At 40.8% G+C, this 23,061-nt stretch overlaps 1 protein-coding gene across 7 annotated transcripts in view; it reads right to left on the minus strand.

Moving 5' to 3' along the window:
* Positions 1 to 23,061, minus strand: part of LOC125901867 (adhesion G protein-coupled receptor L2-like) — a 115,362-nt gene that overhangs the window by 5,823 nt on the left and 86,478 nt on the right. For 4 of the 7 annotated variants that reach the window (XM_049597838.1, XM_049597839.1, XM_049597842.1 and 1 more), the window contains 12 exons: positions 21,684 to 21,867; positions 20,006 to 20,128; positions 18,323 to 18,528; positions 17,666 to 17,839; positions 14,811 to 15,020; positions 12,747 to 12,967; positions 11,938 to 12,004; positions 8,177 to 8,268; positions 6,661 to 6,829; positions 4,247 to 4,375; positions 2,888 to 2,984; positions 1,709 to 1,834 (listed from right to left, as the gene is read on the minus strand). In XM_049597838.1, coding sequence (XP_049453795.1) covers positions 1,709 to 1,834; positions 2,888 to 2,984; positions 4,247 to 4,375; positions 6,661 to 6,829; positions 8,177 to 8,268; positions 11,938 to 12,004; positions 12,747 to 12,967; positions 14,811 to 15,020; positions 17,666 to 17,839; positions 18,323 to 18,528; positions 20,006 to 20,128; positions 21,684 to 21,867 — 1,798 coding nt within the window. The remainder of the gene's footprint in view (positions 1 to 1,708; positions 1,835 to 2,887; positions 2,985 to 4,246; positions 4,376 to 6,660; positions 6,830 to 8,176; positions 8,269 to 11,937; positions 12,005 to 12,746; positions 12,968 to 14,810; positions 15,021 to 17,665; positions 17,840 to 18,322; positions 18,529 to 20,005; positions 20,129 to 21,683; positions 21,868 to 23,061) is intronic. The other 3 variants (XM_049597841.1, XM_049597840.1, XM_049597844.1) reach the window with 1 other exon arrangement.

Below are 23,061 nucleotides of genomic sequence, written 5' to 3' on the forward strand. Positions count from 1 at the left end.
GATAGGGAATGACACGCAGCAAAGCAAAGCCGTGGCCACTGCAGCCACTGACGCCCCTACAGGAAGATGTTGTGCTAGACTATTTCTTGCCCATGACAAGTGTTGGGAGTAACTTGTAATCAAATTACATTTACTTGTAACACAGTAATACAATGCATTACTGTCCTAAATTCAATAATCACATTACAATTATGTTGTTACTTGTGTTACGTAAGTTATTCAGCTATCTGCATAACGAGCCGATATTAAATAAAAGATTAAATGCGCCGACAACAGTGACAGGTTGTCTGACAAATGATTTGAGAGACTCCTCCTCATGAAGGATGACCGCTGTTTTAATGACAAGCGAGTCAAATCCGCTGGGCAACTCTGTGATTAAGCAAAGGGTGCCAAACTCAGTTTAGTTCAGGGGCCACATACAGCCCACTGCGTTAGTCTGAATGCTAGAATATTTCGTGTTTACTTGCTACATATGCACAAAGCTATTAAAGAAGCAGGATTATAAATATTAGGTGTGCACAGTCATCTAGTGGGCCAGAGTGGACCCTTTGGTGGGCTGTACGTTTGACAACCCTGGAGTAAGCCATGGTTTAATGAGTGAGTGATTCAAGTGGGTGTGTTTGGCACGTTAAATGCATCTCTTGTACCATTTAAAAAGTTTTCCCCTTTTAAATCTGTAATAATCTAATAGTGTTAGGAAGGCTGGTCTCTTATATTTTATTTAGGCCTACTGATACATTATTTTTCATATTTGAACAAGGTGGTGTAATGAAGGCCAAACTCTTATATATTGTTTTATTTATTGATATAGTTTAATAATAAATTTAATAATAATAAATTTTATTTGTATTGCACTTTACATTTTAGGAATCTCAAAGTGCTACAGAGCAGATAAAAAAAAAACAAAAAAACAATTGAAACAGTTAGAATTAATACAATTTAAAAAAAAAAAAATTAAAAATGATTAGAAACGATAAATAGTTAAAAGTTTGATTTTGAGGCGGTTATGGCCCTCTGCCAGTGCATCTTGATACTCCAATTGAGCCTGTGCTGATATGAGAGCGTAAAGTTTAACGTTATATTAATAACTTTCAATTAGCTACTTGGACATGTATCCTAGGTGATGAGTAGTGTAACAAAGTACTTTCTACAGGGAGTAATTAAGTAAAGTAACACTAGTACTTTTAAAAAAAAAGCAACATATAATGTGTAAGACATTACTTTGTTGAGAAACTATCTAAACACTGGCTGTGACCATTAGTGTCTTTCAGTCTCCGTTGGTTGCCTAGCAACTGATCAAAGCCGAGACACAGTCCAGACACAACCCCTCTTAGAAAGCTGGCAAGTTCTTGTTTTTGTATGCACTGAACAAAGAGGATATAACATGTAATTATTTATTGTTAGACGTGCTGGTAGGTGGATTTTGTCACCTTTGTACAGAGGCAGGCTAGCTGTTTCCACCTGTTTCCAGTCTTTATGCTAAGCTAAACTAATCCAAGCTGAGTTTATATTTAACAAGAGAGAGAGACAGACATGAGAGTCGCATCGATCGTCTCATCTTACCCTACCCCAGAAAGCCAATGAGTGTATTTTCCAAACTGCTGAACTTTTGCTTTGAAACACACACACACACACACACACACACACACACACACACACACACACACACAAATCGATGTAAGAATAAAAGTGGAGGGTGGATGTGCACCTGGGGAGTGAAAGGCCGGCGGTGAGGGGGTGTTGCACACCACCGTTTCTGCCAACAGGTTGTTATAAGGGTTAGTGTCGTGGGTTCGGAGGAGAGGGTTAGTTAGGAGGTAGTTGCCAGTCATCCCTGAAATAACAGGAAGAGAGAGAGAGAGGGGGAGAAAAAATCAGGAGGGAAAATAACAGTAGAGGAAAAAGAGCTGGAGGTACTGTACTTCATGGTCTGTGGTGGTGCGCTGGGTAGCCGTCGACATAAACAAACACTGACATTCGTTGTCCAAAATCTGACACCGCAAAAGATTTATGACCCGTCTGCCTTTATACGGACACAAAGCAGCCATAGAAACGTTGGTCAGAGCAAGACATTATCCAAACAGTCAGCTGATGTAACTGACAAACAATATTATCACGACGAGTGTTGACCAAAGCATAGCAACACAATCAACTCCAATGTTTATGTGAAACATATTCGTCTAAACAAACTCATCCAGTCGAGACACTAGACAAAACATGTCTAAATGGCCTGCCATGAATAATACAGTATCCCTATCATCCTGAGCATGCTTGTGTAAATCCCCAAGAATGTAATAACTATCCTCAGTCGTTTGGAAGGATCGCTGAGAAACTTTGCGTTGGCATGTGTGTTCCAAAAAAATTGAGGCTAATTCATAACTACAGCCAAATCTGCACTGGCACAGTCTGCAGCCTGAGATGCCGGGATCACTCCCAAAACCTGCTCTGACCTCAGCCTGACTTTGCTCATCTCCTCCACCTCTACCTTCATCCTGACAATCACTCCGGGGTGAAGATGAGTTAGAGAGGCTGCTGCACAGTCAGAGTCGCTGGCATTTGAACTCGAGTCCTCATCAGAAACATTCTGTGCCACACTAAATATCTCCTGTGTCTGTTCCTCGCCTTCTACGTGATCCCACCGAGCGGGAAAGAGGAGGGAAAAATGCTGTGAACTTTGGTACACAGGCGGCATTTAATGCTTTTTTTGTATTGCTTACCACTAAAAGAAACGCAACATTAAATCATGCCTTATCTTCCTCTTTTCCCAGCTGCCACAGAGCCATGTAAGCCGCATCCATTGAAGTGTTTACTGTGAATTCAGAGCTTCATCACAAAGAGAATGGTGTATGTGTCTCTTCTGGTGGCGGTGGAAGAAAGGGTTGCTTACCCTGGTTGAGTGTGGAGGTGCTGTTTATGTCTCCCGAGATGAAGGAGGACTCCGACTGCTTCCTCACAGTGTCGTTCCACATCCGCCTGATGCGGCTCTGGGTGGAGGGAAAAGCAGCCATTGATCAGGACTCGACATGGTGCCGCTGTTATTCAAGGCTGAGGATTGAGGAGCTGCGGGGGTTTTGTGACCCTACACTTGTATACAAGATTCAACTAACCCCCTGCTTGATGACATGGTCATGTAGTGGTGAAACAAAGCCCTGCACCTGTTATTGATCCAACCCAAACCAAAATGGATACTTCAAGAATCTTATAATTTTAAAGAGAGATTAAAAACTTTATTTATATACTTTCTTTCTTCTTTTACAAAATTCTTTGGGTTGTGCTCCTTCATGGTAGTTCATGGTAACAGGTATAAAAGATTATTTAAAAAGAAAAGCTTAAATATATGAATGCTGTATGTCTGCTAGCTACGCTGTACTTTTAAATTCAAAATGAGTCATAACCCCCTGACCTTGGCAGCGTGACAGTTTGATAACAAAGCCCAACATTAGAAAGTGAGGACTGAAATGTGACAAAGTGTTATTAAGTTTTTCCTGAGAAGTTTAAACTGTATTTCTTTCTTGAGACGCTCTGCTATACAATTCTGAGTCTTTACTAAAGGTGAAGGCTGATATAATAATAGTACTGTCAACAAATCTTGTGCAAAGACCAAAACCGACAATGGGAGAGTCCATTTCTCAATACTGTCAACTGTTTTTCAGCAGTTTTTCAGCTGTAAATTAATACACATTTGGTGCACTTTTGAGTATTTACACCAACAATTCTGCACAATGTTTTTGCACAATGATGGAGGTCTATGACACGGAGGGAGAAGCTACTATATATCAGGTTTTAGCTACATAACCACATATTTGTTATTAGGATCAGTTCACTGTTAGTTTTAGTCTTTTCAATCAATCAATCAATCAATTTTATTTATACAGCCCAATATCACAAATCACAATTTGCCTCACAGGGCTTTACAGCATACGACATCCCTCTGTCCTTAAGACCCTCACAGCGGATAAGGAAAAACTCCCCAAAAAAACCCCTTTAACGGGGAAAAAAAAACGGTAGAAACCTCAGGAAGAGCAACTGAGGAGGGATCCCTCTTTTCATGTGATGTGTTGACAATTAAAAACTAAACAATATCACCAGAGTTATTATTTAAAGGAAAAAAGTGAAGCAAAAAAAAAAAAAAAAAAACCTGATTCCACAAATATATAATTAACAGGAATTAATTCACACACAAACCTTCTCACACATTCTCCGAAACCCCAAAATAACCATCTCCCGGTGGTGCATACCTACGTACCTGTGTTGCAGATGAGTAGCGGGCCGTGGACCGAGACGTGGCTGTCTTGGCTGCGCTGTGGGGACCCTCAGATGGCAGCGCGCCGCAGCACTGGGACTGACGGAAACATTTGCTGTATTCTTTGCGGACCTGCGGAAGGAACAAAAGATCAGGACTGACTGAGCACACAGACAGCGACATAACCCCCTTCCCCACGAGAGATGCAAATCCCAAATCTTTATCAAATGCCATCCAGCTGACAGCGGTTTAAATGCCATATCTGTAAGGATGGCGATAACAAACACTGTGATAACATGTTGAAACGCTGCAGAGAGGAAGCACTGTGATGTAAGTGTTGCTGAGTAAGAATGTATAAAGTATCATGAAATGCCTCATGTAAAATGTCAAAATGTTGTAATATAAATATTTACAGACCCCACCTGCAGTCCAAGGATTTGATAGATTTAGAAGGAAATGGACAATTCTTGGCAGTGCCCTGTTTGAATTTTATGACAGCAACAATCGAAATACATGGAGCACAACGTGATGGATCACCTTGACGGGGCGGATTTTTTTACTGCTACACAGACTCTGTCTTTCTAGCGTGTGGTTGCTGCCAACTTCACTGTGTACATACTGAGTTTTGCCAAGTAATAGTGCAGTCACTTGTACAGGGTTTGGACGTGTAGGCTATAATAACTCATACTGAATTAAGCTGGATCGTCTTAACTACAGGATGCATTGATTTAATTGATTTATTTTAATGTGAAATGTAAAAACACCCACAAGGTTTCTCTGCTGTGTCGCGTTGCCTCTTGTACAACGAGGTTTGTATTTTAATCATATTTGAATCGACTGTTCTTGTTTTATCCACAAGTCTATGTAGTTAGGGGCAGGTAGGGGAAAAAAGATCAGCTGCATAAAAATAGAGATGAGCAGTGCGATGCCTGCTCAGGTGCGCACAGCTTCTGTGGTCAGTGTAGCAGCTTCAGCTGATTAAAATGGACGCGCTCTGCTGCATGTATGCTGCAGCAAACATACTTTGGCTTCAACTAATGATCATTTTCATTATTGTAATCTACAGATTTTTTTTTTCAATTAATCAATTTGTTGTTTTGTCTATAAAATATCAGAAAAGTTTCCTGAGTCAAAGATTATGTGACGTCTTCAAATGTCTTGTCAGACCAAAAAGTCTCAATTTACACTAAGTAAAAGAAAAGCAAAAAATCCTCTAACGTGAGAGAAGTGTCTCTGATAATTAATTCACTACGAAAATAGTAGTTAAATACATGTCTGTTGTAGGGATCGACCGATATGTTTTTTCAGAGCCGATACCGATTATTATGAAACGGAGATACCGATAGCCGATATTTACAACTGATATATGTCTGCTGTAAAAATCATAGTTGACACAGAATTAAAAAAATAAACACTGACAAAGAAACACCAGAGGCAGGACAAAAACTCAGAATAAAGAATGAAATTTTAGATCTTTCAATAAATAGGAAAATAAATAAATTAAAAATGAATCAATAAGTAACGAAGTTGAAGAATATGTCGGTTAAATAAAAAAAAAGATTAAAAAAAGATTAATAAAATAAATAAATAAATAAATACACAATAATCATAAATTCACAATTTAAAAAACAAAATGAAAAACAATAAATAATAATAATAATAATAATAATAATAATAATAATAATAATAATAATGATAATAATGAGAAGCAGTGAGAAGTACTCCAGGGGCAAACAACACAGCTAAGGAAAACGAAACTGTATATCGGCATATCCGTGGAAAAAAATCACAGATACCGATAACCCTAAATATTCATAATATCGGCCCCGATAATGGGATACTGTATATTTATCGAATTTTGGGGGACTAGTTCCCTTTTTTGTTTAGTCAATAAAATCAGCGAAAATAGTAAAAAATGGCACAATTTCTAAGGTGATGTCCTCAAATGCATTTTTTGGTCCAAATATATTATATTATACATTTAAGATAATATACGTATGTTACATTTAGAATCGATTTTAAGCTCATCCTCCTTGTATACATGCCCTACATGGTCTGGGACCGAGCTACATTGCTAACTCCCTTGTTAACAATTAGCCTTCAAGAACATTGTGATCATCTGCTGCTGGTTTATCGGAGGTTCCCAGATTGGGGGATGCAGGCTTTGTCAGTGACGCCCCAAAGCTATGGGACACACTACCTACAGATATCAGGGAAGCTGGCTAAATATTTTTAAAAGAAAGCTAAACGAATCTGCTCACGTTAGTCTTTTACTAGCTCTGACTTCCTGATACAGGTCTGAAACGTTCTGTTTTATGTTCATTCTGTCTGTTTTCATGCTTACACTGCCCTTACTATTATTATTGTTATTTAATTTAAAGATATACAAAACAGAGCAACAGAGGATGAAATCTGACCTTTTTCTGGAGGAGGCAGTGGAAGATGAAGATGAACATCCCTTGCAGAGTGTTGAAGATGGTGAAGAGGTAAGCCATCACAATGGATGATTCATTAAGGAACAACAACCCAAAGGACCATGTGAGCCCCAATAAACAAAGTAGGGCAAACGCTCCCAGCACCCACGACCTGCGAAACAGAAAGAAGAGTGATATTAATGAGAGACCGCAACGCTGCAGTGGATTTCATCTCTGCTTGGTTTGATGTTTCTCTGTACCTGGACAGCAGCTTGTTAAGAAAAAAAAAGAAGCTATTTTGCTTTTGGACATGTTGCACTAGCGGCGGCATGGTGTATAAATGCTGATACAAAGTTTTGGAATGAATGTGCATTCGGTATTTGACACTGAGTCAAAAAATATTTCCTTGGTCTTCCTTGGAGTTGTTGGCTACAGAAACTGCAAACACAGCATGTTTTTCCTTGGCGGCTTCCAGGAAAGCTTAGAGGAAATAAGATAACTTCACAGTCAGTTTCAATGACGATGGCTATTTGTTATTGATACACAAGAGAGCAGTGAGTCACGCTGAGAGAGATACGGCGAGGAGGGAAGAAATGGGACAACAACATGTCACTGAAAGAGGACCCACAGAAAAATGAGTGATGGCCGATAAGACTTTCTGTCCAAGTTTTTTGGTGCTTTTTAAACAAGAGTAAAAAACATTTTTGTCTGGATAATCACACAAAGTGCAACCAATTATTTCACTTTTTGACACAGACAGTAAAAAACAGCAGAGTTGAGGTAGACCCTAATTAATGACAGTTAATGAGTTTTGACTTCTCAAGATAATGTGTGAAATCCAGCATCCACAATGTGGGCATTCTGAGCGCTAAAAACAAAAATGCATGCCAATTCTATGCCTTTTTCTTTGTTGTTTTCTTGTTTGTTTTGGACTAAAATCAGAGTGGCTGCCTAAAAATCAAGCGCCCACATAACATATGTTGGCCTGCCCTCAAAACACACTGTTGAACAAGAATCCAGGCACAGAAACGGACAGGGACTTGTCTTTTTATCGAGCAAATGCAGCCCACTTGGAGCAGAGAGAAGGGGGAGGGGTCTTTTTTCCCCGTTTCCACCATCTTTAAATCTATAAGTCATGCGGTTGAATCCGTCTTCCAAGGGAGCCTGTAAACTATGCCAGCAAAAGAGCAAAAAGATACCAAAAGGTCAGAAATGCAGTTATGAAGAAATAAAAAAAGGCAATATAACCCTGCGTAGTGCAAATAGTGAAATCATAAACTGAACCAAAAAGCCACCCTCTGTACGGACCGAAATAAAATCTGAAAGGGAGAAATATTGGCATGGTCGGGTTTAAGAGAAGAGGAAATCAAATAAACCTGTTGGTCAAAAGCAGCTTTTGAAATTTCAGGAGGGAGGCAAAAGAAGTAATGGTGCATATTACCACCACCCCCACTCGACACACACATAACACCATCTCAGAGTGAGCAGCCGCCTAATCTGCCAGAGTGACACCCCTCACCTGATACCTCCCAGCCTGGACGAGTCGGGTTTCATGGAGGTGGAGTGCTTCACCATCTTGAACATTGTCACCACCAGGAAGATGACATTGACCTGTCAAAACAGACGCGTATCAGGGTTAACAGACTGCACTTAGAAAGGCATCCAATTCCTGTTGCTGACAGCGAGACGAGAAAGTACGCAGATCCTTTACTTAAGTAGAAGTACTAATATCAAGATGAATAAATACTCCAAGTCCTTTGGTGGTAAAAGTATGACCAGGAAAATGTACTCATAATCAATGAGCTCACCTATTTTACGAGGTGGTGGTGATGGTGGGGAAGGGGTGCTCTTTATTACATATTTTGTATGCTGTCTACAATACAGAGAAATGCATGAAGGCGATTCGGTGTGCAGACTGAGTTTGTTCTTTTTTGAGCTTTGATTCAAAGTGAGTGAAGTTTATGATATTGCACCGCCACATTATCTTGTATATTTTGCCGGATATTTAATACTCTACTCGGGATGTTCTTGTAATGACAACTTGACATTAACCAGGATGACATTACCAGAAGATGTCTTTATGTTAATGTCAAGTTGTCATTATAAGGACATCACAAACAAATTCGATGTCAGCTTGTCATGACAAAAACATTTGCTGGTAATGTCACTTTGATTAATGTCAAGTTGTCATAATCAAGACAACCCAAACAATGTCAACTTGTCATTACAAAAACCGAATGACATTTAATGACAGCAGTCATAGACGTTTATGACATGTACATAATGTGTATGACAAGCTCATGACAGTGTCATGTCATAGTTATGACAGTGTCATGTCACCCTTACGTAGATACCTTCAAGTAAAGTGTTACCGAATTTTCTTTAGAATAAATAAAGTTCTTTGTATTGAATTGAATTGAATTGAATTGAATGCTCCGATGGTGATGGCAAGACTAGCATGAATGCCGGTGTCTTTATCAAAATGAATCAATGATGAATCACCCTCATGTGTGATAATAGGCTAATTATACGCATGATCCATGACGATGAAGATACAAAAAAAATAGATATGCATGGCAAAAATAGCATATTTTCACTATTTTAGAGACCACTCCGAAATGTCACAAATGACGTTTCCAGGGGAGCTCATGTCTCATTATGAGGAGTCAAGCTCCTTTTGGCTCTCCTGTAGGTCACACTCTGCTTATAGTATTAAAAGAAATAAAGTAGAAATACTCAATGTGCCACTGTCATATTATAACATATAATATCATTGGATAATTATCCCTCATTCATTAATGAGTGAGCAACATTTTACTGTTTACAGCCGGTTGAGGTGGAGCCTAATTTTAATCATTTTATTTAAGGCTGCCACTGCATTACTTTTATCATGGATTATTTTCTCAAATTACTGATTGACTGTTTGGTTTGTAAAAATTCCACAAATAGTGAGAATCAAAATTCCTAAATAAATAAAAAAAATAAAATGAATAAAATAAAATAAAATAAAATAATTAATAGCAAAAAGCAGTAAATATTCACAGTTCAGAATCTGGAGCCACGAAACATCTGGACTCACTTCTTCACAGAAAAATGAGCTAAATTATCAGAATAATTGTCAATTGATTTTATGTCAATTAACTAATTGATTTATCAGGTAATCATTGCGGCTCCACTTGTACATCATGTTGGGTGGTTCAATCAATAACTGGATAATCACAGTAGAGGAAAAAGTACAGTATTTCCCTCTGAAATGTAGTCAAGTAAAATCAAAAAGAAAATACCTCAAATTTGTAGCGAGGTACAGCGCACAGAGTAACTGTACTTAGTTAGGTTCCACCACTGGTTGCTACCACCCATAGTTGTGTTTCACACTGACTTAAAGTATTAATAATCTTTAGTGGTTTTGGCTCTTATAGTGAGCGTCAGCACCAGCATACCTTTACTGGGAGGAATATAAAAATTTAATGCCTCAGTGCAGATCATAAAGTACACCGACTTCCAAAGAGAAAAACAACAGTGAGAGGTTAACGCTTTGCTCTACTTCACACAGCTCTGGCCTTCAACATAAGCTGCGCTGAAAATTTCTTGTCTTGTTTGACATTATAGTCAATCCCAAAGTGCAAATCCTCACCGAATACAAGAATGTATATCTGATGGAGTCCAAACCGACTTGATGTACCACGGACAAAAGCTCCAGAAAAACACAAAAAGGAAAGTACGGAGCTCAGTGCCATATTTTAGAAACAATTTTTATTGAAGCCAGGAAAAACATTTAAGTGATTCAAGCCATACATCCAGTGAGGTTTCCATACTTTCAGGATGACTCTCTAAGCACTCGAGGGCCCGTCGTCACCGAGGGAAAGGGAGGAGATGTGCTTCAATTTGGCCCGATCTCATATTAAACCTTTGAAATGCACTTCTGTGCACTTCAATGAAAAACAAGTATATGTTCACATTTTTGTGTTATTAAAAACTTCTATACCAATCTGCTCTGGGCGTGCATTTTGAAAGCGTGACCAATCAACTGTACATGAAGGAAAAATAAATGACAAAAAAGTACGAGCTGGCGAGAGCACAAAGCGTAATGATCTCCATGTAGTTTATCAAAAACTTCATTTTCAATTCTTCTCTCACAAATGAGCAAAAAGATCCTCATTATTATCGCGTACAGAAACACTACGAGGCAACAGAGAAAGGGTCTTTCAATGGAGACAAAGAGAGGGAGAGCGGAAAGCAGATGGAAACCAACAACAGCAGGGGAAAAGATGGAAGGAAAAGGAGTGGCTAAGAAGACAGAAAGAGGCTTTTAGATCACAGCTTAGAGTAATGCCGAGTTTTGTCTCGCAGCCACTGGGGCCGATTTACGTCCGCATGAGTCGAGTGGCTGGAGATGCATTTAACACAGACGCAAGTGATGACACAGATCCGATGAGACAGACAGACGGACGGACAGGCAGGCAGGGAGGCACTCTGCAGAAAGCTGAGGCAAACTACATATGGACTCGCCCCCCTTCGTGCCCCATCTCCAGGGGGCCGTCCTCTACAATATTCAGGTCTCTCACTTCCCTGCCAAATACAACGCAAGAAAAACAGCGCCGCTGACGAAGCACTTCTCCCAGTTTTTGCATGTATTTACAGCTTATGGACAGATTTACATGTGTGTTACCGTACATGCCTCTATGGATACACAGTGAGTGTTTGTTCAAGGCTGTGTGCATGCATTCCTGCATGCATGCATGTGCGTGTGTGTGCGCGTGCACTGAGAACACCCAGTGCACCACATAAAATATTAAAAGGTGAAGATGGAGATGTCCGTGTGCTGGGATTGGCTGGGGACGTGTCATGATCCTCAGCAGGGCTATGAGCTGTGGTAATGGTTGTCTGGCCCACCCACTCATTACTTCCATGTTCACCCCCCCCTCCACCACCACCATCACCCTTGTTTTCCCACTGAGCAAATGACCTTCATGCCTGAGACGATTTCTCCTCCTGATTGCGGGAGGGGAGTATTCTCTAGATGTACAGCAAGGACCAAACAGCTTTAAGTTGTTGCTGCGCACCAATTCTGATTTCAGAGGATTTCACAGCTGAGTGGACACTGATGTCCTCGTGTCAGCTATAATGGGACCACTTTCCTTTCATGCAAATTGATCTGAGAAAGCAGCACTGAGAGGCTGCCAGTACAGAGAGACAGAAAATCTATAAACTGTTTTCAAAGATTTTCTTTGAGCAAAAAAAAAAAAAGTTATCACACGCGTGCACAACATTACAACTTACCACAATTATGAAGGTCACAGGTCCAATGAAGCTCCAGATGAAATGGTTATCAACCCTCAGCCAGCATCTGCAGGTTGCAAAAGGTGATATTCAGTTCATTAAATCATCTCATTGCCAAAACATAGTTGTGTCTCATCGATCAGGCCCCAGCAGAGTTGGCTGATGATACGCCACAGCAACAGAATAGAGACTCCTCTGACCACAGAGAAGAAAACCCGACCTTGAGGCAGCATTGGCCTCGTTCCATGAGAAGCTGCAGTCTAAAAGGCAGCGGTTATTGGACTCATGACTTCACGGTCTGCAAATGTCTACAAATGTGGGATGTATACCTAAGACTCTGAACAGTAAACAATGTATTGTAGACAGTTTCAAGAATGAATTGCACCTCGCTCTGTGTATATCACCAGGGAACAGAAATGAAGTGAAGACTACGGCAATAAAATTGAGTCTGAAAAAAAGCATTAACTTAGATTCCATAAATTAGAGGACTGCAGTCTTACAAATCATACAGCTTGCTGCTTGGATGAAGACCAGCGGAGAAGTGCATAAACTTTTAACTGACAAGGACAGCAATTATCCACATGTGAAGAATAAAAACCCAGCAGGCCAGAGCAGCTAGCCAGCGTATTCATTAATGTTGCAGCTTTGCTCACAGCCTCTTGAAATTTAGCAGGGGGCAGAGATGGACTACTCTTTGTGATATTACTATCATTACCACATACATGCACGCTGATGGGGGAGAAGGGATGACTAATGCGCCTCATTTTTATCCCACAAAAGACGAATCTCTACAGAGATGTCACACTTACGCCCGCTGTGTGCCGTAGCTTCTGTAGTCGATGGCAGCTGAGATGCCCACCACCACAGCCGGGATGAGGTACCCAGAGACGTAGTAGTACTTCCTGCGCGAGAACTCGCTCTCAAACACCTCGACCAGCATGAGGTACAGCTGCACGCCCTCCAGACACATCCAGGCGAACGCAGCCAGGAAGCAGAAATGGAGAACCCCAGCGATGATAGAGCACACCAGCTGACAGGAAGACACACAAAGACAGTACACACAAAGTTAAGGGGTGGTTCAGAGGGATTTTCTTTTCTTCAGGGTTTAAAATTTCATTGACTAGTAACTTTAGCCCAGTTCAGTAAAACTACAAGTGGTGGCTCTGCTTAATGTTGCTCCAATCAATTTTTTTAATTGGATCAAATGACTGTATGTAATGTAATGTAAAAGACTGTTCAAGCTATTTTTAGCATTTTCCAGCTTAACATTTTGCTGCAGCAGCAGACAGCTTTTAAAAACCCTTTGATAAACCTACTACCTGCTCAGAACGCAGACAAACTTAGTAACCAGTCGGTGAACATAGCGGAGCATTTAGCTGCTAAAGAGCCAAATCTTGCCCTCAGGAGTGCTTAAAGACAAAATCAGAGGTAAAGGAGATTGAATATTGGCCTTACATTCATCAGATGGACAGGAACACTGCTCTGAATGAATGCTAATGTTGCTCTGTGTCTCCTGGATGTGTGAAAGGGCTGTAACACCTTTATAAGGCGATAAAATATCGTTTTTTCACATATTTATTACATCAACAACGTAAGAATGATATTTCAGTATCTGTGACAATGCACATGCTAAAAAGTGGTAATAAGAGTACAAATACTCATTTGAGAATTTGAGTGGCCTTAGGCTTTTAAATGTGCTATACAAATAAACTTGACATTGACACTGACATTGACATTGAGTGTGTATCTCCCAATTCTAAATGGCACTGAATCATAACTATTCAGTGAATAAGCTAAGCTAGGCTAAGCTAACATCACAAACTAACTAACAGCATACAATATTATTCATGCACAGACATCCATGAGTTTTTCATGATCAGGCTGAGTAGAGGAGGAGTACAAAATGTACAATTTCCCAATAATCCACTGGTGGGTTCAACCAAGCTTTGTTAAAAACCACAGAGTTTTATTTTCAGTTTCACTGAAGATCCCAAAGTTTCCAAAGCTATGAATGATGTAGGAACTGTGAATACAATCATGTGTTGAATATTTCTGTTTGATAAAATGGTGTGGCCACAGAAAAAACACAGCCAAAAAAGATTATCCTGTTTGAATGTTTCACTTGTACTTTTTCCACCAGGGCAGTTCTTGTGCTTGTTCAGACCAGGTGGGGAATCTAACAAGTTCTGTGCATTTTGACAGCAAAAGAAACGGCTCGCGACTAAGAAACCTGATACTGTAGCAGCACCAACAACTAACCATTTTTAAAACCCTGAGCTTCATTATGGATATAACATTAAACCAGTCATCCGGGAAGAGACAACATTTTTAAGTTAACTTTCCTCTTGGATATCGCCCGTTCATAACAATCATGATCAGTAGCCAAAATTTGTTGGACAAGTTGTGCTTGCATGCTTCCAAAGCCAGGAGCAACACTTGAAAAGTTACCATGTGGTCCACTATTTCTGTTGCTTGAAGATGGTGTTAGCATTGCTAGGAGACCACAGGGCTCTGCAGTAACATAATGACTCAGCTCTCTATCCTGTGAAAAAGCAAGCTGGTTCTTAAAGGTTTGGAAGTTTAACCAGCTATGAACCTGCACTAGCACCAGCCCAGAGACCAGAACTAGGCTTGAGTTGGTGAAAATGAAGTATCACGGTCAGCATCATAGATCTTCAAGTGTTGGAATGAGCAGATATAGAATATAAATGTGGCATTTTAATCTAATGTGGATTCTTTGCTAACTTTACAGCCACTTACAGGAGAAGTGAAGGAGAAATTCAAGTGTTTAAAGGTTGCCGTTTCACGGCAGATGAGCCCATTCATCAGCAGTATGAACGTTAAAACCCTCTGCAGTATCATTTCCACGGTACCTTTGGTTCTGTCATGTTGATGCCCACGAGGTAGACGAGCTCGCCGATGAAGAGGTTGAGACAGAGGTTTTTGTGGATGGTATTGCGGTCGCTTTGAAGTCCTCGGAAGAAGCAGAAGGTGAAGAGACTGATGGCGAGGCAGACGAGAGACACAGCGATACCCATTCGTGTGATAACGGTGAGAAGAAGCTCGTGGACACTCCCGTCCCCCTGCAGAGAAAGAGACACACTGCCTTCAAAAATAGTGCCTATATGGACACTGAAACAGGTTTCATTCTGGCTATTAAAACATCTGCTCCTAATGCTCTTTCCAGAGATAGGGAACAAAATTTGGTTACCTAAGTTGCACAAATCAAACAGATATCTTCCAAAGCAGGGGTGTAATTCACAAGAGAGACACAGGGGACATGCACTTCATCAGAAGGCAGCACTGAACGCCTGTACTTTTTACAGTCCAAAATCTGATGTTATATTAAAAAAGAGAGACAGAAAGAGAAACTGCACGCACTAGTGTGTTTGTAATTCTTAAAGTATGGAAGCTGGAATGGGTTTTTGTATCTAGTAAGTTGTAGAAATTACATAGAGAATGAATGGAGAGTATGGAAATGAGAATAACTCTTTAAATTCTTTAAAAGCAGTAACAGTATCTGTTATAGTGAAGTTTGCAGTGTGGAATTAAAATTTTAATATATGTCCAAAAGTTATATTAAAAAAAACAGTTTCTTTTGCAAAATTTGTTACATTTTAACATGAAAAAAATGTATTTTACACAGAACTTTTTTGCACCACCCTGCTGACACACTTCAAAGAACTATCCGGAACAAAGGCTGACTGTTGCGTTGTCTCATGTTGCCTGTACCACGACCAAAAAGTTGCACTTGAACATACCGCTAAAACTACACCCAAGTTAACTAGCATGTTCTGCACCTGTCTGAGAGGAAATAACCCCATAGCAGCAGGTAGCAATAGTCTGTATTCATAACTGAAAAAGGGAGATGTAAGACCAACAGAACGGATTCAAGATGCTAGTTAGCCTGTTAGCACATTACCAACACAACCTGATGTTGAAGGAACAAAGAACATTGACTGTGCGCTAGCAGACAGAAACATTAGCCATCATGAAATGTTTTTGCTAACGAGCTCAATTGCTAAAAAAAAATAATCTTACCTAATATGACAAATGTGTTTTGATCTCATGCCCTCTTGATATTAGCAATTTGTTTACTTTCCTCACTTCTGTTTCTCCTCTTGTGAGCTGAACTGCCAGTTAGAGTGATGTCAACATGCTGAATTGGCCGGAAAAAAAACCCCAACAAGGGCCGACTAGTACCAACGGTGCGGGACACACTGCGACAAATGCTCACCAATGGCCATCTTGGTGTGTAACTTTTATTTTAAAAGAGGTGTCAATATTGAATTTCTGCCTATACCAACTGAGGTTCTAGTTTTATAGTAACCCAAGCACCACCACCATCTCCAGGGTGGTTTTATTCTGCACTTTTTCCACCTATGGGTTGATTCTATATATTGATCAATTTCATTACTTTTGCTGTATAATGCTGTATAAAATATTTTTGTTACAATGAAGGGAAAATATCAAAATTGTGAAGGAAACATGGTCCTGTTTTGTTCCATTTCTGGTAGGGGTATCTGGAAAACTAAAGCCCTTTAGTGGATTTGTGCCTGTGCTGTGCCCCACCCACGGCTGAAATCAAAATTGCGCCCCAATGCCAAAGTTATGGTCTTTTTAGCACAAAATCCCTCTTTGTGTTTCCACAGTGTGTCCCAGTTGAGCTGCAGTGAAAGGACAGTAATAAAAACACAATAACTCTGGAAGATATCCACTTGACTTGACAAACTCAGACTGTTGACGCCTCATATTAGCTTCAGAGAACCTATCCTTTAACCTGGTTGTACCTGATGACATTTGGCGCTCAAACAGAACAGGCCTAGATCACATTATGGGGCCCATGCTACTGCAGCAAGCGACATCGATTTCAAAATCTGCCACAAAGAACCACAGCTGCGTGATGTGACATCCACATGTGGGTTCTCCTTTTTGAGGTCAACTTGCGCTGTGTTTCAGAAACATCTAAAACTGAGTGCGTTTCAAGATGGGCACCAGGCAAATGTGAAAATAGCAGACTTGACGATACAAAATATCACTCAAGGACATGGTGGCCCGAATGTGAAGCAATTCCTCCTGTGATATTTGTAATTTTATTGAGGGCAGGAGTTGCATTTGAGGTGATGTGCAGGGAATTGGTGTGAGGCTAAGCCTAGCCTCGGGGCTCTGGTTTCAAGCTGTGGTTAAGGTTGAGGTTAAGACAGATGACAGGGACAGAGTTCATGAAATGGGACGTATTATTAAAGCAACCACAAACTTATCCTCCACATTTATAACTGGCTAGGTCCTTGCTACACATGCTATTTATCATGTAATTGGATTGTAATTGCATTTCGCGACCAAATGGATCCTACACCACTTCAAGAGGGGTGGAAACATAAGTTAAAGCTGAGGTTATACTGTTTCCCATGATTCCCAGGGACATGGAGGAATATTAGACACGGACCATAGGTAAAATATAATTACCTCTGATAATGGTACGGCACTTCCTATCCTGATCCACAATCTCGCTCTTTTAAAGTGACAGCCCGCTTCCTTTTCTCCACCTCCTCCCCTCCTCCCCTCCTCCCCCGCCCTTACCTTCTCCTCCAGCAATAATCTAATTATCTCCACTGAAATGCCATTCTTGTTCTTGCCGTGTGTGCACAAATCTGTCAGCGAGACGGAAGAACAACTAACTGAGACAGAAAAATGGCTCGTGCAGACCGCAAAGGAGAGGGCCACTTACCACATTCCCCCGATGAGCCATGAGGATGGCGAAGTTGGTCAAGTGACTGCAGGAGCAAGTGGTGTGGCTCTTGTTGGTTTCCAGCAGTTTACAGCCCTGAGTGGACCAGTATCCCATCATGCTCCGCTCAGAGTAATTCCAGAAGGAACAGTTGGGATTGTAGTAGTGCTCCTTCTACAAAACACAAACACACACACACAGAAAGATGATTAATCATATATGAACATGTTGTGCAATATGCATGATTGTACACAAACACAACTTGTATATTTCATATCTCTAGTTGTAAGAAACAGGATGTCGATGCACCTGATGTGCAGACTGTGCCTGTGTATGCTTTACCAATTAGTACCTGTGCAATTAAAGTCTTTCAAATGCAATCAATTGTTGCAAGAAAAGGGGTGAAGGGAAATCCAAATAAAGAAATTCCCAAGCACAGAAAAAGCTCCACTTGCTTCTCTAACTCTCCTAGCCTCACCGCCCATCACACACTGGAATAATATAGATGCCTTCTCTTTACTCCAACAGTTTTTCTACAACAATGATCCATCAAAGTGCTGCATTTGCCCTTCACTACAAAAGCCTGTGCAGCTGGTTCAGTATTTTAACAGCCCGGCTCTGTAGTGTGGTCCGGGTCAGTCTCAGGAGGAGGCTTACATCCAGGTGCTCCAGTGTGAAGATCACGGGGTCGGCGACGAACACACGGCTGGACTCCTTGGTGATAGAAGCTGACAGGATGTGGGAGTTGACGGTGAGTGAGAGGTTGCGCTTGTTCAGGTCCCCCATTCCCCTCAGTGTGGCATTCTCAGTGCTGAGGAACTGACCCAGGTGTTTGTAAAGCACAAATACCAGCTTGGCCACACCTGGAACGGGCAATAATAACATCATCAGACATACCGAGGGAGCATAAACAAAACAATTACAAATGATACAGTCGGTGAAAAGAAATGAATTCATTTACTGATACTGTATGAGAGTAACAAACCCAAAAAGAAAGGTTTTACATTTTGGGAATATTGCTCATTTACTTTCTCGAGTTAGATGCAGAGGGGGATTCTTAAAATGTCAAACTATTCCTTTAATGGTCTCATTACGTGCCAGAATCCTGAGTGAAAATTGTGATCTTAATTCTAAGCCACAAAAACTGTTGTTCCCAATTAATCCAGGAGGACTGAGAGAGACTTAACTGACTTACTGGACGCAGCTATCCAATATGCTTGCAGGAAGACCTGCCCCTACTCCGTCTCTGATTTGCTATACTCTTCCAGGCATTAGTGAAACACTAACTTTGGCCTCGCTATGATGTTAACCGGTGTTACGAACTTAGCTCCGGCACTTGTCTGAAGATAGGGTACCCAGTCTGAACAGCAATAAGTTTCTTACAATTTTCGTATATTATTTCATCATTACTGGCAGCTTTATAAATGTTTTCAAAGTTGAAAGGTTCCATAAACTGGTGCGACACCAAGCTAGGACCTTTGGGGGTTGTTAGCCAGCCAACAAGACGGTTAGCTCTCAAGAGACCCGTCTTGTAGATAAGAGGCTTTTAGTTTCCTGTTGACTGATGGTTGGTTTAAATATCACAACACAAAGGTCCATTATAACATTAACAGAAACCTGTAAAATGTAGCGCAAAATGAAAAAATGACCAAGAATAGCAAAGTACAATATGAAACAGCTCTTTTTTAATAGTGTTTCAATGGTGGAGTCAATTTCCTGCCTAAAAAATCTCTGATGTCAATTTAATGATGAAATAGCAAACGAAAATTAAATGAAAATTTCGAAAAAGCTGAGTCGTTTCCCTCCTGGGACTAACTTGTATTGCGGGTTAGCATCAGAGCTAAGCTAACATTAGCAGCTAGCAGTAGTCAGTTTCGTCTCTCACATCCAGGATCATGTAACTTTTGTCTGAGATATCATATGCTAGTAAAGGAATAGTTTGACAATTTGACCAATGACCAAGAAATAGTTACACCTTAAAACCACATCATGCTATTTTTAAGTTACTTTTTGTGCACAGAGATCCAGAAAACAAAATACATTCTGTTAATTTGCGTATATTTAAACTCAGGGCAGAGCCAGGCTAGCTGTTTCCCTGCTTCCAAAGTTTATGCTAGGCTAACTGACCACCTCATGCATTTAGTTTTACCGTTAATGTACAGATATGAAAGTGGTATCAATGTTCTCAGTAAAAATACAAATTTCCCAAACTTTAAAAATATCTGATGTAACTGCCTTCATCCTTATTGCACTGAAGACAACTAACTTAATATTTTTCATATCACCAGTCAACTGCTTAACCATGGTGCAATGTTTCTGCAGCAACTGTATTTAACTCACCATTTTTGCTGTTGACTTTGACAGTGTTGGAGGAAAGCTGCAGAGATGCTCCACCCTTGCTTGTCTGAGGAAACCTGAAGTCCTGCACCTGACCGTCAGTGCTTAACACGTACACATCCAACACTGAGAGACAGCAGGAGGTGAGAGGAGTGAGCGGGAGATAGAAAGAGAAAGATGTATTACTCATTGGCAACATCTCAGAGGCAGTATGTGGTGTCTAATAGAGCTCTATGGTTAAGGCCCAGCAGGGTATGTGTAAAGACTCGAGGTTCATTGTGCCAGTAAAGGAATCTAATCTTATTGGCAAGACCCCGCAAAGTGTCATTTACTTAAAAAACCATGTCACTAAGCTGTGGGTTGGCATTGTGAAAGCCTCCGAGGCAAGAGCAAAAGAAAAAATAACAACAAGGGCGGTGATAGAGGATGAGCAAATGCAAGCATGCAGCCTACTGCAGCATGAATGTCAAATATTCATAGGATCAAAAATATCATTGAGCTTTTACTTTTACTTTTTCTCTCCCCTGTGGGTTCAGATAACTCTGGGCTCGACGAGCAAATCTCTGAAAATCCTCCAAATTCCAGCAGCCCCTCTCTCCGGTATGCCAGCTGCCGGGTGGTGCTCCCTTTGATGTGTGAAATTACTGAAGGGTCAGGAGGACACACGTATCAGCACACTCCCTCCCATCAGAAACGGCCTCACTTCCTCAGATAGATGGCTTCTGACAGACGGAGATGAGGAATTGTTCTCTTGTTGCACTCCCCCCTCTGTTTAGTTTCTAGCTCTCTCTTTGCTCCCCCTCCCCTTTCCCTCGTCTTGCCCTTGTTGCTCGCCTGGAGGTGCCGTTTTGGCTTCCACAAACTGCTAATTAGGAGCAACAATCATTTTCACATTTTTGCCAACTCTTCAAGGGAGGTCAGGTAAGCTGTTCTCCGAGGTTGTGTCTCTCTGTCTTCATATGGCTGTTTTTATGTTTCTCAGCTGGAATATTATCTCTAATGCGCAGATAAGCGAAAGCTTGACAAGCTCATGAAAACTGCCTGAATGCAGTGATTAAGTAGCCAATATACAGCATATTACACAATGTATTAATCAGTGCTTTTGGTAGAGACGGCGCAACTAGTCCTTATCAGCTTAGCTAACTACCACTTAATGGGAAAGGCTCGGAGAGAACAGATAGAGTGCTGTGTGAATGGAACAATGCCATTCAATTGGTTTCTTTGTTTTCCCCCAGAGGTCTGGACAGTTCATCTTGCAGCACACATTCAATGAGGTGACTTTACTATGCAAGGAAAAGATTAAAAATCAATGAGGTATAAGACAAAAAGGGTGAGTGGGAGACCATAACCATAGCAACAAAGAGCTGTGAGTAGAAATATGACAGTTCACTGCACCAAGCTGACATAAATGAATAAGATCATGTTGCTAATAAACTGCGTGTGAGGACACAGCTTCTTCTTTTTTTTAGACAAATCTTTTATTGTGACATCAACAGGATCTGGCCGTTTTTAAAATCATATTCTCCTTGGGGAATAGCTAAAAAAAATCACCCTGGAGACAATTTTACCACTCAGTTTGAAATACTTTTACTGAAAGGTGCTGCACAGCCAAAAAAGCATACTAAATTGTGACTGACAGATGTGTGCATGTCTGTTTTTTACTTATCGGAGAGGGACTTACTGATATTCTCTGCGGGCACTTTTACGATTGCCGGCTCGATCAGGTTTTCCGCAAGGACAAACGCCCCTTCCTCCAGGGTATCCAGTAGCATTGTGGCGGCATGTGTTTGTTCCGTGGAATTCATGTCTTTCCAGGATTTCAGAGCTTCCGGCCTCAGGAGGTTGTCAACAGTGTCCACAATTGCCTGTATCCATGGAGACAAGTGAAATGTCAGCTTGCTGTTTCCTCCCATCATAACTTCAGTTTAATAACAAAGAGCGGGGGGGTTGGAGGGTGGGGGGCAGCAAATGATAAAAAGGGCATGCATGGCCAACAGTGACAGCAGCAACAATGACTGACACTGAAAAATCAAGATCACTCGGACTGAAGACATGAGGGTTCAAGAAAGTCAAGGGTAACTAAAATAATAATGATGATAAAAAATGCAGTATGTTTTATTTAATATTCTGTTTACGAAAAATAGGCCTTATCTGAGGAAGCCTCCTCTGGATAAGTTTCATTTTTTGAATAATGTAAAAATGCTTTAGGGGAAGAGGAAATGCAAACCAAATGTTTTCTCCCTTTCCTGGATGAAGCTGTCTACAATGCTGCATTCTCAATTGCCTGGTTTTAAGCAGTTATTTTCCAAAAGAACAATTACCACCATGAACAATGGTCTTATTTCCCTAACGGGATCTGCCCATAATGGCCTTGAACACAACTCTGCTGGAGGAAAAGTGGGCATTATCATAAAATCCATGTCCAGGGTGGCAGTTCGAGTCAAGACGGGGGAACATTTCTGCTTGTTTTCAATGGTAATCCTTTCATTTCCTGCTTTCTGATAAGCAGTAAGTAAGCAAAACATTCCACAAAACCCACACAAGTATCATATGTTGATAAAACAAGAGTTTCCTTTGACCCTGGCAGGGTGAGTTCATGACTCCTCCCTGACTCAGCCAATCACAATGTGGCTACATTTTTAAAACCCCACCTAACACTGACAGTTGTACCAAGACTTAGAATCTAGCTCAACCCTTAGTGTGATAAATCAGAGTGACAATTTAACCATAGGTGCCATTAACCACAGCAAGGCCCGCCACAATAACGGTAATTAACCACAACAAGCCCTTGCTCACTGTACCAATTAGTCACAGCTGTGATTATCCAAAACACTAATTGACCACAGACAGGATTATCCGTTTGCCTGGAATAACAAGAAAGGGGATCAACCGAAGTCTGCACCAATATATGATTAACCGCAACATTTAACCACTGAGCTCATATTAACCACAGCAATGATGACTGTATCCAGACACAGGGCTCTCAGCGTGTCTTTATATCTCGGCCTGAGCGCAGAAATCAATCTCTGTGGCCCTGACCTTGCAGGCAACTGGAAGCT

This window comes from Epinephelus fuscoguttatus, linkage group LG15, assembly GCF_011397635.1.
Source record: "Epinephelus fuscoguttatus linkage group LG15, E.fuscoguttatus.final_Chr_v1".
In the NCBI taxonomy this organism is placed as follows: domain Eukaryota; kingdom Metazoa; phylum Chordata; class Actinopteri; order Perciformes; family Serranidae; genus Epinephelus; species Epinephelus fuscoguttatus.